This window comes from Carassius carassius, chromosome 13 (assembly GCF_963082965.1).
Source record: "Carassius carassius chromosome 13, fCarCar2.1, whole genome shotgun sequence".
Taxonomy (NCBI): domain Eukaryota; kingdom Metazoa; phylum Chordata; class Actinopteri; order Cypriniformes; family Cyprinidae; genus Carassius; species Carassius carassius.
The window spans coordinates 780,932-796,308 of NC_081767.1; the positions used below are offsets into that span (position 1 = coordinate 780,932).

At 39.8% G+C, this 15,377-nt stretch overlaps 1 protein-coding gene across 4 annotated transcripts in view; it reads left to right on the forward strand.

Annotated features, from left to right (window-relative positions):
- LOC132155815 (SH2 domain-containing adapter protein D-like) overlaps nucleotides 1–15,377 on the forward strand; it is a 114,018-nt gene that overhangs the window by 62,033 nt on the left and 36,608 nt on the right. For all 4 annotated transcript variants that reach the window (XR_009437351.1, XR_009437352.1, XR_009437353.1 and 1 more), the window contains exon 3: nucleotides 14,658–14,867. Coding sequence is in view for 1 of the 4 variants with exons in the window: in XM_059564520.1 (XP_059420503.1) it covers nucleotides 14,658–14,867 (210 nt within the window). In the remaining 3 variants the exon portion in view is untranslated. The remainder of the gene's footprint in view (nucleotides 1–14,657; nucleotides 14,868–15,377) is intronic.

Genomic DNA, 15,377 nt, shown 5'->3' on the forward strand with positions numbered 1-15,377 from the left:
AGACTCTGCAAACTTTCTGAAATCTTGTACGATAACGGTTACGCGCTCCGCTTGGTTCCCTTTCTTGAGATGATTAGACCTTGGTTCCTTGGGCTCCATTCAGCCAGTGTGTATTTGTTTATACACCTCAAGCATCGCTTCCCTCAACATGAGGGGCCATTTTGGCTTCGTGCCCTTTCTTGAGTTGGTAAAAGCCCCGTTCATCTTGGGCACCACTCCACCTATGTATCCTCGGGATACCTATTTAAACAGGGTGTTGCTACTAGAGAACTGTCGAGACAGCTCTTTCAGCAAGCTTATGCGTAAGCTAGCGGTAGCCCCTGTGTGACAGGCAAGACTTGGTAGAAATGCTAGGTTCTTAGCTGTATCCCTTTAAAGGAATCTTTCCTGATTCCAAGTCTTCAGCTCTAGCCTGGGCCGCCGAGGCCCTAACAATTAAGTTGGGTATGTAGCTTAGGCCTTTGGCTGTAAGGGGTACTGTCACAGACAGCCGTCTAATGTCCCGGGGCAACTCCCATGAAAATGGTAGAGTTGGTACCTAGTGCTCACCATGATTCTGGCCTGCACTCCCCTCAGCATGGCGGCATGGGTATACTGTTCCCCAAAGCGGCCCCTAGAGGACGCAGTTCGAAGTTCCCTCGAAAGGGAACTGTCTCAGGTTACGTATGTAACCATAGTTCCCTGAGTAGGGAACAAGACACTGCGTCCTCTAGCTCCCTGCCATGCTTCGGACGCAAGCTTCAGACGAAGAAGATAGTGACATGCTCTCCCGGTGCTTATTTACAGTCGCGCCGGTAGTGACGTCGAAGGCTGTCGCCGGCCAACAAGTTGGTGTTTTTTCAATGTATGCTTCAGACATGGGTCACGACGAGGTGTTCCCCAAAGCGGCCCCTAGAGGACGCAGTGTCTCGTTCCCTACTCAGGGAACTATGGTTACATACGTAACCTGAGACAGGCTTCTTTAAGAAAAAAAAAAGTTATTTTATGCGTTCAAATAATTAAAAATGCTAAAACAGAATTTGGTAACAATAAAAAAAAATGGTGAGAAAAAAATAAAACATTTCATAGGGCCCTAAACATGTAATTTTTGTTAAACTTTTATTAAATTGATGTGAAAATGTATAAGTTTCATGATTTTAATACATTAGACTTGCTTTATGATCAATAAACTTTAATTTAACTATTAAAAAGGAGTGGAGAAAAATTTAAATGGAAAAACAGAATCCAGAATATTTTTAACGGAAATAACAGAATTTGGAAAAAAATAAATAAAAAATGATTTCATAGGGCCCTATTACAGTGTGGTAATTTGAAAATTTACTATTACTTTTATTATTATTATTATTATTATTGCTTTTATTATCATTCTACTACTACTACTAGTATGGTTAAGTACTGTTTTTTTATTTTTTATTTTAAATAAAGCACTATTTTAGTCTCTGTTCAGTATCCATTTTTAAAACTATCGGTTAATTAAACTATCGGTCCAACCTAGCTATCGGTATCGGCAAAATCCACTATAGTTCGACCTCTAGAACAAACTTACTTGCTTGCTTATTTTTTTCCTGCATGTCCTACGAAAAGCTCCATATAAACCTCTTCTGTAACACAAATAAAGAAAAGATTTTGGATTTTTTTATAACTGTAAAACAAATGGTTAATTTGTGGTTCATTGTTATTTTAAGGAAAAACACAAAGTCACATATTAAATATAGAAATATTGCCTTATATGTGCTTTTCTTTAGTTTTTGTCTTTGACACCAAATCCTCGTCTTTCATTACTTAACGTGATAGATAGTGAATCTAACTGTATGGAGCAGACGCTTCAGTTTAGAACTGTAGCGTCTGTGAACAACTGAACTAAATAGTTTTTATTTCTATAAAAAGAGCAAAGTGACGGTGAGGCCCGAATATCATCATCTGAATGTGCATGAATGCACTCATGCCAGCGAGCGTGTGTAAGAGACTTAGTTTAGTAACACGTCGTCGTTTAACCAGAAATGTGTGAGGTATTTATTACAGTGCTTTCAGAAAAAAAGTTAACAGCTGCAAGAGAAAGCTGATGCATTGTGGGTGAACAGCTGTGCTGCTAAAGATAATTAGGTCCTGACATGCAGAAAAATACACTGGCATCTCAGACGGACAGTGTTTCTAAACTATACAAGACAGATTGTGTGTGTGTGTGTGTGTGTGTGTGTGTGCGTGTTCCTTCACAGAGCCAAAGGCCGAGATGTGCAGAAATATCTCTCCTCACAGTCTCTGACATGTAAGCATTCACTGTGTTACAGCGTCTCTGTCAAAGCCAGAAAAATTGAGGGACATAAAGCGAGAGCGAGGAAGAGACGAGTCTCACACACACCACTGATGAATGCAAGAACGTTCCTCAAGCAGCACCAGCCGTTGTTTCCAGGCACATGAACTCAATTATTAACAGAAAACACTGCAAATAGTAATGAAATGCATTTTATTTAGCTAGTTTAAAGATTGATATATGAACCAACCTGATAAATCCACCTTTTTAGATTTATGACAACTTTGATCATCTGATCATTCAATTAAAATCTGACAAAAAAAAAAAACCTGTATAGATTTTTTTCCTTTCACACAAAATGTGAACACAGGTGTGGAAACACCATTGGAAATTTTACAATAAATAATGGAAAACATTTTTCCATTTGTTCCATTAAATGGAATAAATGAAAGATTAGAATGATACATGTACAACATTCAAAGTTTAAGAGGTGATTTACAATTTTCGAGAATTTTATATAAATATATATATATATATATATATATATTTTTTTTTTTTTTTTTTTAATATATACTTATGTATTTGTTTGTTTATTTAAAGAACACTTTTATTGAGAAAACAAACAAACAAAAAACTAAATAAAAAATAGGAGTCCAGACTCAAACCTGCAGCATGGCTCTAACATCTGTGTTTCTATCAGAACTTCTCTAGATTTATCAGCATCAGTATAAACACAGCTGAGAGAATTTGGTTTAAAATGATCAACAGCACTCTGCTGATAATGTATGTCCTCGACCTGAAGCATCCAGATCAAACTCTTTACTGAATAATTGATCATATAAAAAGTGCCTGTGTGGGTGTGAATGCGAGAGTGATTTGAGACGGTGTGTGTGTGTATGTGTGTGTGTGTGTGTGTAAATGAGTCTCCACTGCGCCCAGTGGCTGGACAGCAGCATTGATTCCAGCCAGAACCAAACAGCAATTACACCTCGTTAGAACCTGCATGAAGGCTCATTAACACAGGATTAATGAGAAGCCTGTCTGAAACCCGGTCTGTCCACCTGCATGCATCACCCTAGTGACAAACCCAGAAAACAAAATGCCAGGCAAACGCATGCATTAAACACAAGAGGGTTGGCCTTGTTTTCTGTGCATGTGTGTTTTTAATGATAATGTGTCTCCAATAAAAGAATGACCAGACCGGCGCTTGCCATTGTTTTTCCTTTAATATATATATAAAAATACTTATTTTTTTAAAGAAAAAATAATACATGAATTCATCAAGGATGTATTACACTGATCCAAAGTGACTAAATTCATTTATAATGCTACAAAATATTTATATTTCAAATAAATGCTGTTCTTTTGAACTTTCTATTGAAGACTGGAGTAATGATTCAGCTGCGCATCACAGAAATAAATCATAGTTTAACATAAAATAGCTATTTTAAACTGTTATATAACTGTAACAGATATTTCACAATATTACAGTTTTGACTATTTTCGATCAAATAAATGCAGACTTGGTGAACAGACTTGATGAGCAGCAGCTAAAGTGCATATTTGCATTAAAAATAGAACGTTGGGTGACTTTAACATTCAGTTGAGTTCAGTCAGGTCTCCATCACAGACGACACTGAACACCCACACCATCATCAGCAGCACTGTTACAGGCTCACATCAGTCTGACGAGAGAGAGAGAGAGACAGAAAGAGAGAGAGAGAGAGGGCAGGATGGGTTTCTCCAGGTCTGGTGGCTAATCTAACCCACTGGAGGCGTGTGGATGATCTAGTGATGAATGACCACTCCACCTCCTCCTGCTGAGGGTCAACAGCCCATTAGAGCTGATGCAGGCACACACACACACACACACACACACACAATCTCCATCTCACGCACAGACTCACACTCACACACGCACATATACACAAACTCACATTTACACAAACATTCACTCTCACACACACATACGCACAGGTTTCACACTCACACACAGGTGTCACACATATGCGCACCCACACACACACACATATACAGGTCTCACACACACACACACATGCGCATGCACTCACACACCCACACATGCGCATGCACACACACACACACAAACACACACACACAGGAAGCAGAAACACATTGTCATATCAATTTATAGGTCATAACGTTCACCTGACTCCCTGACTGCGGGTGTCGCTGTTGGACAGTGTTTTCTCTACTTCCTGTTGGCCTTCTGTAGCTAATCGTAACTCCGTGTAGCTGTTTATATTTTTATTTTATTTTTGCTCTAGAATCTTTATCTTACTATCACTCTCTGTTTTTTAAAGTGATAAAATATAACTTAATTCACACCATATTTCTGATATTATCGATCAATCTTATCAGATTAATTTTGATTGTTCACTTTTATTTTATATCCGTGAGTGCAGTACACCTGCAAAGCGTTAGCACTCGTTAGCTTGACATTAGCGTTTTCATTCGAACCTATCGCTGTTTTTCTTTTCTCCTCTCCTCTCTCTCGCTCCAGTTTTTCACAAGTTCATCAAACAACCGCAGTAAGAATATTTCATCAAGCACGGTGAGTAATGGCTTCTCCTGTTATTGTTATTTGCACCTCTTGCCACATGTACAGTTTATCTATCTTTGTCGCAGATGAGGGATTCACATGTGATAAATGCAGGGAAATAGTTAGGCTGACAGAGAAGATTTCAGAATTAGAGACACACATCCAAACTTTAATTGAGGACAGTAAGAATGTTAGGGCTCTAGATACGGCTTTGGATGCGTCTAGCTCAGGGATTCCTGTACATTGTTCGGTTCCGGCAACAGAGCCCCTGCAGCAGGGCAACTGGGTGACGGTGAGGCAGCGTAGTCGTGGGTCAAAACACCGCTCTTCTGTTCCGATAAAAACAATAAACAGGTTCTCCCCACTCAGTGATGCACCCACTGAGAAACCTGATGAAAGTGCTCTAGTTATTGGTGATTCTATTGTACGGAACGTGAATATAGAGACAACAGCCACCATAGTCAAATGTTTACCGGGAGCCAGAGCGCCTGACATCTTGGCAAATTTAAAAGTGCTGGCTAATGCTAAACGTAAATACAGTAAGATTGTTATTCATGCCGGCGCTAATGATGTTCGACTTCGCCAGTCGGAGATCACTAAAAATAACATTAAAAAGGTGTGTGAACTTGCAAGCATGATGTCAGACACTGTAATATGCTCTGGTCCCCTCCCTGCTTACCGTGGTGATGAGATGCATAGCAGATTGTCATCACTCAATGGCTGGATGTCTAAGTGGTGCCCACAGAATAACATAGGTTTCATAGACAATTGGACGAGCTTTTGGGGCAGACCTGACCTGTTTAAAAGAGATGGTCTTCATCCCTCCTGGGGTGGCTCCACTCTTCTCTCTAGAAATATGGCAAATAGTCTTAGTGTTTATACTTGACTAACTGGGGCCCAGGTCAGGAAGCAGACAGACTGGCTAAACCGACCGTCTGCTAGCTGCCTCCCGTCACAGAGGTCAGTTAATTCTCAACACATAGAGACTTTTTCACCTAGATATCACACTATAGAGAGTGTGTCTGTTGCCCGAACTAGAAAAAAACAAAAAACGTCCAAACCAAGTTAAGATTAACAATTTAATTGAGGTTCAACAAATAAAAAACAGAAGCAATATGGATAAACAAATGATAAAGCTTGGCTTATTGAATATCAGATCCCTTTCTACGAAAACACTTTTTGTAAATAATATGATCACTGATCATAATATAAATGTGCTCTGTTTGACAGAAACCTGGCTAAAACCTGATGATTACATTATTTTAAATGAGTCCACCCCCCAAGATTACTGTTATAAACATGAGCCACGTCTAAAAGGCAAAGGTGGAGGTGTTGCTTCAATTTATAACAACGTTTTCAGGATTTCTCAGAGGGCAGGCTTCAAGTATAACCCGTTTGAAGTAATGGTGCTTCATATAACATTATCCAGAGAAACAAATGTTAATGATAAATCCTCTGTTATGTTTGTACTGGCTACTGTATACAGGCCACCAGGGCACCATACAGACTTTATTAAAGAGTTTGGTGACTTTACATCCGAGTTAGTTCTGGCTGCAGATAAAGTTTTAATAGTTGGTGATTTTAATATCCATGTTGATAATGAGATGCATTGGGATCAGCATTTATAGACATTCTGAACTCTATTGGTGTTAGACAACACGTTTCAGGACCTACTCATTGTCGAAATCATACTCTAGATTTAATACTGTCACATGGAATTGATGTTGATGGTGTTGAAATTATTCAGCCAAGTGAAGATATCTCAGATCATTATTTAGTTCTGTGCAAACTTCATATAGCCAAAATTATGAATTCTACTTCTTGTTACAAGTATGAAAGAACCATCACTGCTAACACAAAAGACTGCTTTTTAAGTTATCTTCCTGATGTATCCAAATTCCTTAGCATATCCAAAACCTCAGAACAACTTGATGATGTAACAGAAACTATGGACTCTCTCTTTTCTAGCACTTTAAATACAGTTGCTCCTTTACGCTTAAGGAAGGTTAAGGAAAACAGTTTTACACCATGGTATAATGAGCATCCTCGCACCCTAAAGAGAGCAGCCCGAAAAATGGAGCGCAGCTGGAGGAAAACAAAACTAGAGGTATTTCTTATTGCTTGGCGGGAAAGATACCTATCCTACGGAAAACCATTAAAGATCAGATTACTTTTATTCTCTTTTAGAAGAAAACAAACAAAACCACAGGTATTTATTCAATACAGTGGCTAAATTAACGAAAAATAAAGCCTCAACAAGTGTTGACATTTCCCAACACCACAGCAGTAATGACTTTATGAACTACTTTACTTCTAAAATGGATACTATTAGAGATAAAATTGCAACCATTCAGCCGTCAGCTACAGTATCACATCAGACGCAGTATGCACTAAAGATCCCCTGAGGAACAGTTCCACTCGTTCTCTACTGTAGGAGAGGAAGAATTGTATAAACCTGTTAAATCATCTAAACCAACAACATGTATGTTAGACCCTATACCATCTAAGCTCCTAAAAGAGGTGCTTCCAGAAGTCATAGATCCTCTTCTGACTATTATTATTCCTCATTGTCATTAGGATATGTCCCCAAAACCTTCAAACTGGCTGTTATTAAGCCTCTCATCAAAAAACCACAACTTGACCCCAAAGAACTAGTTAATTATAGACCAATCTCGAATCTCCCTTTTCTGTCCAAGATACTAGAAAAGGTGGTATCCTCACAATTATATTCCTTCTTAGAGAAAAATGGTATATGTGAGGATTTCCAGTCAGGATTTAGACCGTATCATAGTACTGAGACTGCTCTCCTTAGAGTTACAAATGATCTGCTCTTATCATCTGATCGTGGGTGTATCTCTCTATTAGTTTTATTAGATATTAGTGCTGCATTTGACACAATTGACCACAACATTCTTTTGCATAGATTTGAACACTTTGTTGGCATTAATTGAAGTGCATTAGCATGGTTTAAATCGTACTTATACGACCGCCATCAGTTCGTAGCAGTGAATGAAGATCATATCGGTATCATATCGATCACAAGTGCAGTATGGAGTACCTCAAGGCTCAGTACTAGGGCCGCTACTCTTCACTCTTTATATGTTACCCTTGGGAGATATCATCAGGAAACATGGTGTTAGCTTTCACTGTTATGCTGATGATACTCAGCTCTATATTTCTTCGTGGCCCGGTGAAACACACCAATTTGAAAAACTAATGGAATGTATAGTCGATATAAAAAACTGGATGACGAGTAATTTCTTACTGCTAAATTCTAAAAAAACAGAGGTATTAATTATAGGACCTAAAACTCTGCTTGTAATAACCTAGAACACTGTCTAAGACTTGATGGTTGCTCTGTCAATTCTTCGTCATCAGTTAGGAACCTAGGTGTGCTATTTGATCGCAATCTTTCCTTAGAAAGCCACGTTTCTAGCATTTGTTAAACTGCATTTTTCCATCTCAAAAATATATCTAAATTACGGCCTATGCTCTCAATGACAAATGCAGAAATGTTAATCCATGAATTTCTGACCTCAAGGTTAGATTATTGTAATGCTTTATTGGGTGGTTGTTCTGCACGCTTAGTAAACAAACTACAGCTAGTCCAAAATGCAGCAGCAAGAGTTCTTACTAGAACCAGGAAGTATGACCATATTAGCCCATTCCTGTCAACACTGCACTGGCTCCCTATCAAGCATCGCATAGATTTTAAAATATTGCTTATTACTTATAAAGCCCTGAATGGTTTAGCACCTCAGTATTTGAATGAGCTCCTTTTACATTATAATCCTCTACGTCCGCTACATTCTCAAAACTCAGGCAATTTGATAATACCTAGAATATCAAAATCAACTGCGGGCGGCAGATCCTTTTCCTATTTGGCGCCCAAACTCTGGAATAACCTACCTAACATTGTTCGGGAGGCAGACACACTCTTGCAGTTTAAATCTAGATTAAAGACCCATCTCTTTAACCTGGCTTACACATAACATAGTAATATGCTTTTAATATCCAAATCTGTTAAAGGATTTTTAGGCTGCATTAATTAGGTAAACCGGAACCGGAAACACTTCCCATAGCACCCTATGTACTTGCTACATCATTAGAAGAATGGCATCTACGCTAATATTAGTCTGTTTCTCTCTTGTTCCGAGGTCACCGTGGCCACCAGATCCAGTCTGTGTCCAGATCAGAGGGTCACTGCAGTCACCCGGATCAAGTACGTATCCAGACCAGATGCTGGATCAGCACCTAGAAAGGACCTCTACATCCCTGAAAGACAGCGGAGACCAGGACAACTAGAGCCCCAGATACAGATCCCCTGTAAAGACCTTGTCTCAGAGGAGCACCAGGACAAGACCACAGGAAACAGATGATTCTTCTGCACAATCTGACTTTGCTGCAGCCTGGAATTGAACTACTGGTTTCGTCTGGTCAGAGGAGAACTGGCCCCCCAACTGAGCCTGGTTTCTCCCAAGGTTTTTTTTCTCCATTCTGTCACCGATGGAGTTTCGGTTCCTTGCCGCTGTCGCCTCTGGCTTGCTTAGTTGGGGTCACTTCATCTACAGCGATATCGTTGACTTGATTGCAAATAAATGCACATTTATTTAAACTGAACAGAGATGACATCACTGAATTCAATGATGAACTGCCTTTAACTATCATTTTGCATTATTGACACACTGTTTTCCTAATGAATGTTGTTCAGTTGCTTTGATGCAATGTATTTTGTTTAAAGCGCTATATAAATAAAAGTGACTTGACTTGACACACACACACAAATACACACAAACAAACACACATGCACACATATGCATGTGTTCTTACTGTCCATCTCCGTTCACTCTTTTGGCCCGTGTTTCATCTGCTGTGCCAAACCCCACATCCATGACCATCACCAAGAAAAACAGCCTGAGATCAAGCAGCACTGCATCGGTGCACTATAGTGTGTGTGTGTGTGTGTGTGTTGGCAGCAGTGATCTGCAGGGATGTAGGGATGGCTGTGCCGGTCTCTGCTGTAGGACAGAGATAAAGCAGGCGGTGAGAGACAGACTGCTCTCTGCTCTCATAGGAATACAGCTGGACAAACGCTACGGACTCAGAAGGTCCATCCACTTCAGTCCAACTCATAAAAACAGCTGTTTTTGTTTTCTGCATCCCACAGTTTGAGTGTGCAGTGCAACATCGATTTGATTGTATTATGTACCAGATCGATGAGACTGTCATCAGTGTCATCTCAGGTGTCCTGTACATGGGGCAGAGACCAAAAGGAGATTTCAAGCATCAAAACAATCAGAGTTTAATAAGCTTATCCATTGTCTCATCTTTGACCCACATCTGATGAGAGTAAAATAAAAAATAAATAATAATACAAGGACAACAAACTGACAGTAAAGACAGCAAAGATGCAGTTTTATTGCTATGTATGCCAGTTCACAAAAGAATGACTTATGATCTGATTCGTTTAATGAATCTGTTGAACAGACTTGTTGTTTTGAATCATTATTGCAGCTACAGTAACTCTCTCACTGAATCAGCTGGACTCGTTCTAGACTAACTGAACTGAAATAGTTGTATTCCTGTCATAATCTAAAAATATTTGAAATGCTGTATTGAATATTTCCTCAGTTCACCTGCTGGAGAGGCTAAAAGTTTATTTCGGGTGTCAAACCGAGGATTGTAAGCGTTTAATATCTTCGTCTGAGATGGTGGATGGTGCGGGGCTGCAGATGAGGAGTGTTGTTTCCTGTGTTTAATGTTTGCTCCCATAATGCCCTGCAGGAGGGTCAATGGATGCAACCGTGAAGGGTTTTCTGTAATAATTTATTCAAATGATTGGAGAGGTGAGGAGAGCAAGTGTGATCTGACGCACAGTTTGATTTCATCCAAACACACACTCGTGTGCCCGAGGACTTGGCTGACATAGAGCAGCTTTTAGAGATTTCCAGTCAGTAACATCTTCTTTTCTCCTCTTCGGGGATTGAGCTGGAGAAAGCGGAGAGGTGAGGAGCAGATTCAGCAGGGATGATGGAGAGGAAGAGCAGGCTGCTGACATGGAAAAGCTGAGCGTGTAGTTAGAGCTGAAGAAAGAGTGACTGGGACTCAAACAATCAGACGTTCTCAGGGTTTGTCCTCAGGAGGTTCATCATCACGCAGACGAGAGCCAGAAAACACAGCCTACAGCACCGAATCCAGTCCAGAACTACACCTTTATCTGTCCATTTATCATCCCATCATCCATCTATTGTTCATCGTACTATCTTTGGTTTCATCTATTCATCCATTCATAGCTTCTACCATCATTCTATCATTCCATCCATTCATCCATCCATCATTCAATCATTCGTTCTGTCTGTCATTCTATCTATTGTTCCATCCGTTGTTTTTCTAGCATTCTATCGTTCCATCCATCCATCATTTATTCTGTCATACGATTTATTGTTCCATCCATTGTTTCTTCTAGCATCAATTTTTTTTCATTCTATCGTTCCATCCATCCATTGTTGGTCTATTGTACTATATATTATTTCATCCATTCATCCATCCATTGTTTCTACCATCATTCTATTGTTCTATCCATTGTTTTTCTAGCATTCTGTCGTTCCATCCATCCATCCATCCATTATTTATTTTGTTGTACTATCTATTGTTCCATCTATCTATTGTTTCTTCTAGCATTCCATCCATCATTTTTGTATTTTTATTGTGTCATTCTATCGTTCCATCATCCATCCATTGTTGGTCTATAGTACTATATATTGTTCATCCATTAGCCATAATTTTATCATCCTATCCATCCATCCATCATTCTATCATCGTTTCTATCCATCCATCCATCATTATTTCATCCCATCTATCCATCCATCCACCCATCCATCATTCATTCATTCATTCCATCTATTTTTCCATCTATCCATGTTTCTTCTATCATTCTATAATTCCATCCATCCATCCATTGTTTCTAGCATTATTGTTCCATCCATCTATCATTTGTCCATCCTTTATTCTGTCATTCTATCCATCATTCCATCAATCCATCTTTCTATTACTCATTTGTTTGTTTTGTCATTTATCCTATTTATCATTGTATCAATCTTTCTATTGTTCTATCATCATCCATCCTTTGTTCGTTGTTTTTTATTGTCTGTCATTTTATCTATCTATCTATCTATCTATCTATCTATCTATCTATCTATCTATCTATCTATCTATCTATCTATCTATCTATCGTGTGAAGAACCTGCAGTGTGTCATCAATAACATTTGGCTCTTTGGAGATCGTTAAATAACTCTATATGCAAGTAAAGAGTTTTCTGATGCGAAGAGAAGCATTAAATATCATTTATGCAGTGTGAGTGGCTTTAAAGTCTTCAGGGATGCGTTCCTGGAAAGATAAAGGTCATGCTTTGATTCCTGCAGTGTGTGACTGTAAATCAGCAGAGCTCATCAGACCACACACACACACACACACACACGCACTGAGCATCTGACGCCTGGAGAGGAAGTGTGTATGCGTGGTGGGTGGGCGGCAGCATGTGTTCATGTGTGTGTGTGTGAATGCCAGGCTTCTGTTTGACCTTTGATCCCTGAACTGTTGCAGACGTGACGGGTGAAAGGGCACCAGCTCCTCGGCTGGATTTGGTTCTGCTGGAGCCTGTAATTATAGTTACGAGCTCCGCCAGAGACAGCCATTTCTCCGGACCGCAGTGACGTGTCTGAACGAGTGCAGGATGTGTGAAGAGCAGAACTGCAGAGTCTCAGTGTGAGCGCGTGTAAGCCTGCATGTCTGAGTTTATGGGACACACTCGTGTTCTTCAGCCTGCTGTTCACGCTGACTAGCTAGCTTTAAGCCTCTCCAAACCATGGAAATGCCATGTTGATGCTTTCTGAAACTTTTCATGCCAAAAAACTTTGATTGCTGAAATATCAGTGCATCAGTAGTTCAGAGTGTAATGTAATGATCCAGGCTTCTGCAAGCACGGCTTTTATGAAGATCTCTCTCTCTCTAGTCTTTTTTCCGCAAGAGCTCCCTTGAGCAGAGAGGCAATTATGCAGCTCTGTGGTGTTATATTTCATTCCATGAGCGTCTCTGCATTATACCATACCATTAGCACGACCGCTTACAGCTTCATGCCACCCCAGAGAACCAGAGAGAGAGAAATGCTTCCGCTCTTAGAGAGAGAGCGATTCTGGAGTGACTTCTGTGATTTGTTTTGAGGGGTGACAGATAGCTTCTGCAGTCCAGTTTCCAGTGACCCCTGGAGGTCAAGCACAGAGCTACACTTCTGAAAGTGATGCAGGACTGCAGTGTGTTTGTCGTTCTTGTGTCATACAGCCGACTTTGAGTCTGGAGGTCGACCAGTGTTCATTAAACAAACCGCAACAACTAGTTGAAAACATGTATAATGATCAAAAGTGAATTTGACTATTAATTAATCACTGCACACTGTGCACATTAAAGATCCACCAGTCAAGCTGGCAACTCATTTCTTTGGACAAACAGTGAGCAGCTTATGGGAAAAGTGCACGACCCAAGTTGTCCTAAACATGAGAAAGCATCATATTAAGCTTCAAACAAAAGCATATGGTTTAACACTATTTGCTGTTTTGATGCATTTTCACTCAGGGCCTGTATATTGCTCCTTGTGTAAATGTTGAAAAGGCACGTTTTGCAGAAAGGTTCATTCTGACAGAAAGTGACCCTCCTTAACTTTTACTGAGCGAGCGCCGTTTAGCTCATGCACATCAAACAGACGGAGCGCAGTAGAACAGGAGTGTGATCTTCCTGACTGTGCAATGCTAAATATGCATTTTGTTGGATGTTAAATGCATGCTTAAGATGCTGTATGTATCAAGTAATTGTGTTTTCATGAGAGCAGCAGCTGTGAAGGGACTACTGTAATAGTGTATAAATGTATATAATTACTGTATATAAGTGAATTTGTATGTTTAGTCTGTATTTAGTGCTTTTTTACTTTATTATGGTAGGAAAGTTTTAGATAGAATGTAATGCATAACCTTATTAAGATGCATTCTCCTGTTTGCACATTGGGCATCATGCAATAAATACAAACATTTACTTTTATAGTTTGTAAAAACTGCCTTTTTTAATTCAATTAATCAAAGATGTAATCGACAGGTTTTCAATTATAAAAATAATTGGTAACACTTTACAGTATAAGGTCTTGCTTGTTAACATTAGTTAATGCATTAACTATCAATATATTTTTACAGCATTTATTAATCATAGTCAGTGTTAGTTAGCAGATAGGCAACAGCTTTTGGTTTTAATAATGTATTAGACACACACACACACAAACATTAGGATCATGTTTTGCAGGACATGAGCTCTGGTTTGTGTCTGGGTTGTCTCGGACTGTTCTTTGTTGTGTTCAGATGAGACTCTGGGGTTTTTCGGAGATGGTTTCCTCTGAGCGCCGCAGGCCCGACCATTAAACACAGCATGTTCATGTGTTTTGGCCTTGTTTTTTGTTAGTTTTCACTGAAACTTTTAAGCACTTAGTATGAACCAAGCCTGAGAGTATAACGAGGCTGTCTGAAACAGACACCCTGCAGCTAAAAGACAGCTTTTGACTAAACTTGGGAAAAATCCATTTGGGATTTTGACTGAAAATGTCAGTGGCTAAAAGTGCATCCTATCCTTGCTTTCAAATAAACCTGGCATTATAAACCATGAATAGTGTTGGCTCTGTGATGAATTGCTTTTGTAGGTCCATTTGTATAAAAAAGTGCCTGCTAAATGCATGTGTCAAATGGAAAAGCATGCTGAAAGCAGCACAGACTGTTGATATTTAGTCTTCTCCTGTCTTCGTCTGGCAGAGATCCGAGGCGGTCGCACTCCTAAAGACGGTCCGGTCCAGCAGCATCCTCTCTACGACACCCCGTACGAGCCGGAGGAGAACGGAGCAGATCCAGACGGATGTGTGTGTTCCCGTGAGAGCAGATTACCGCAGGACGACGAGAGGCCGCCGGAGGAGTACGACCAGCCCTGGGAGTGGAAGAAAGACCGCATATCCAAAGCCTTCGCAGGTTCGGCCCGCTTCACTCAGTCTATACATCTGTGTGATTGTTTTTCCATTGGTGATGAATCCTACTGAACAGTCCTGTGCCTGGTTCTGTGGGTGGAGGCGGGTGATGTTGGGCAGTTACTAACTAAAGAAGTGATGCTGCTAACCGTCTCCGAAGCACTAGCTTTTCCACTGAAGAGTTTAGTTTGTGTTTGTTGTGTTGCAAACATGATCCATATAAATAAACTGGTTAAAAAGGATTCATGCAATGGTTCATTCGAACCCCTGTGTGGCATTTTTTAGCAAAATATTTATTAAAATACTGCAGTTTCTGACTCAAGTGATGGTCATATGTATGCATGAGGATACAGGAGACTGGAAACACAAGCTCATGCAAAATGATGACCTCTGACCTATGGATTTGTATCATGTGAACATGTGACCAGTAGAAGAAATGCAAATTGAATTGAAAGCAAGCCAACTTTAAATCTGCAGAGTAAAGTGCATGTTGTTGTATTTTGTTTGTATATTA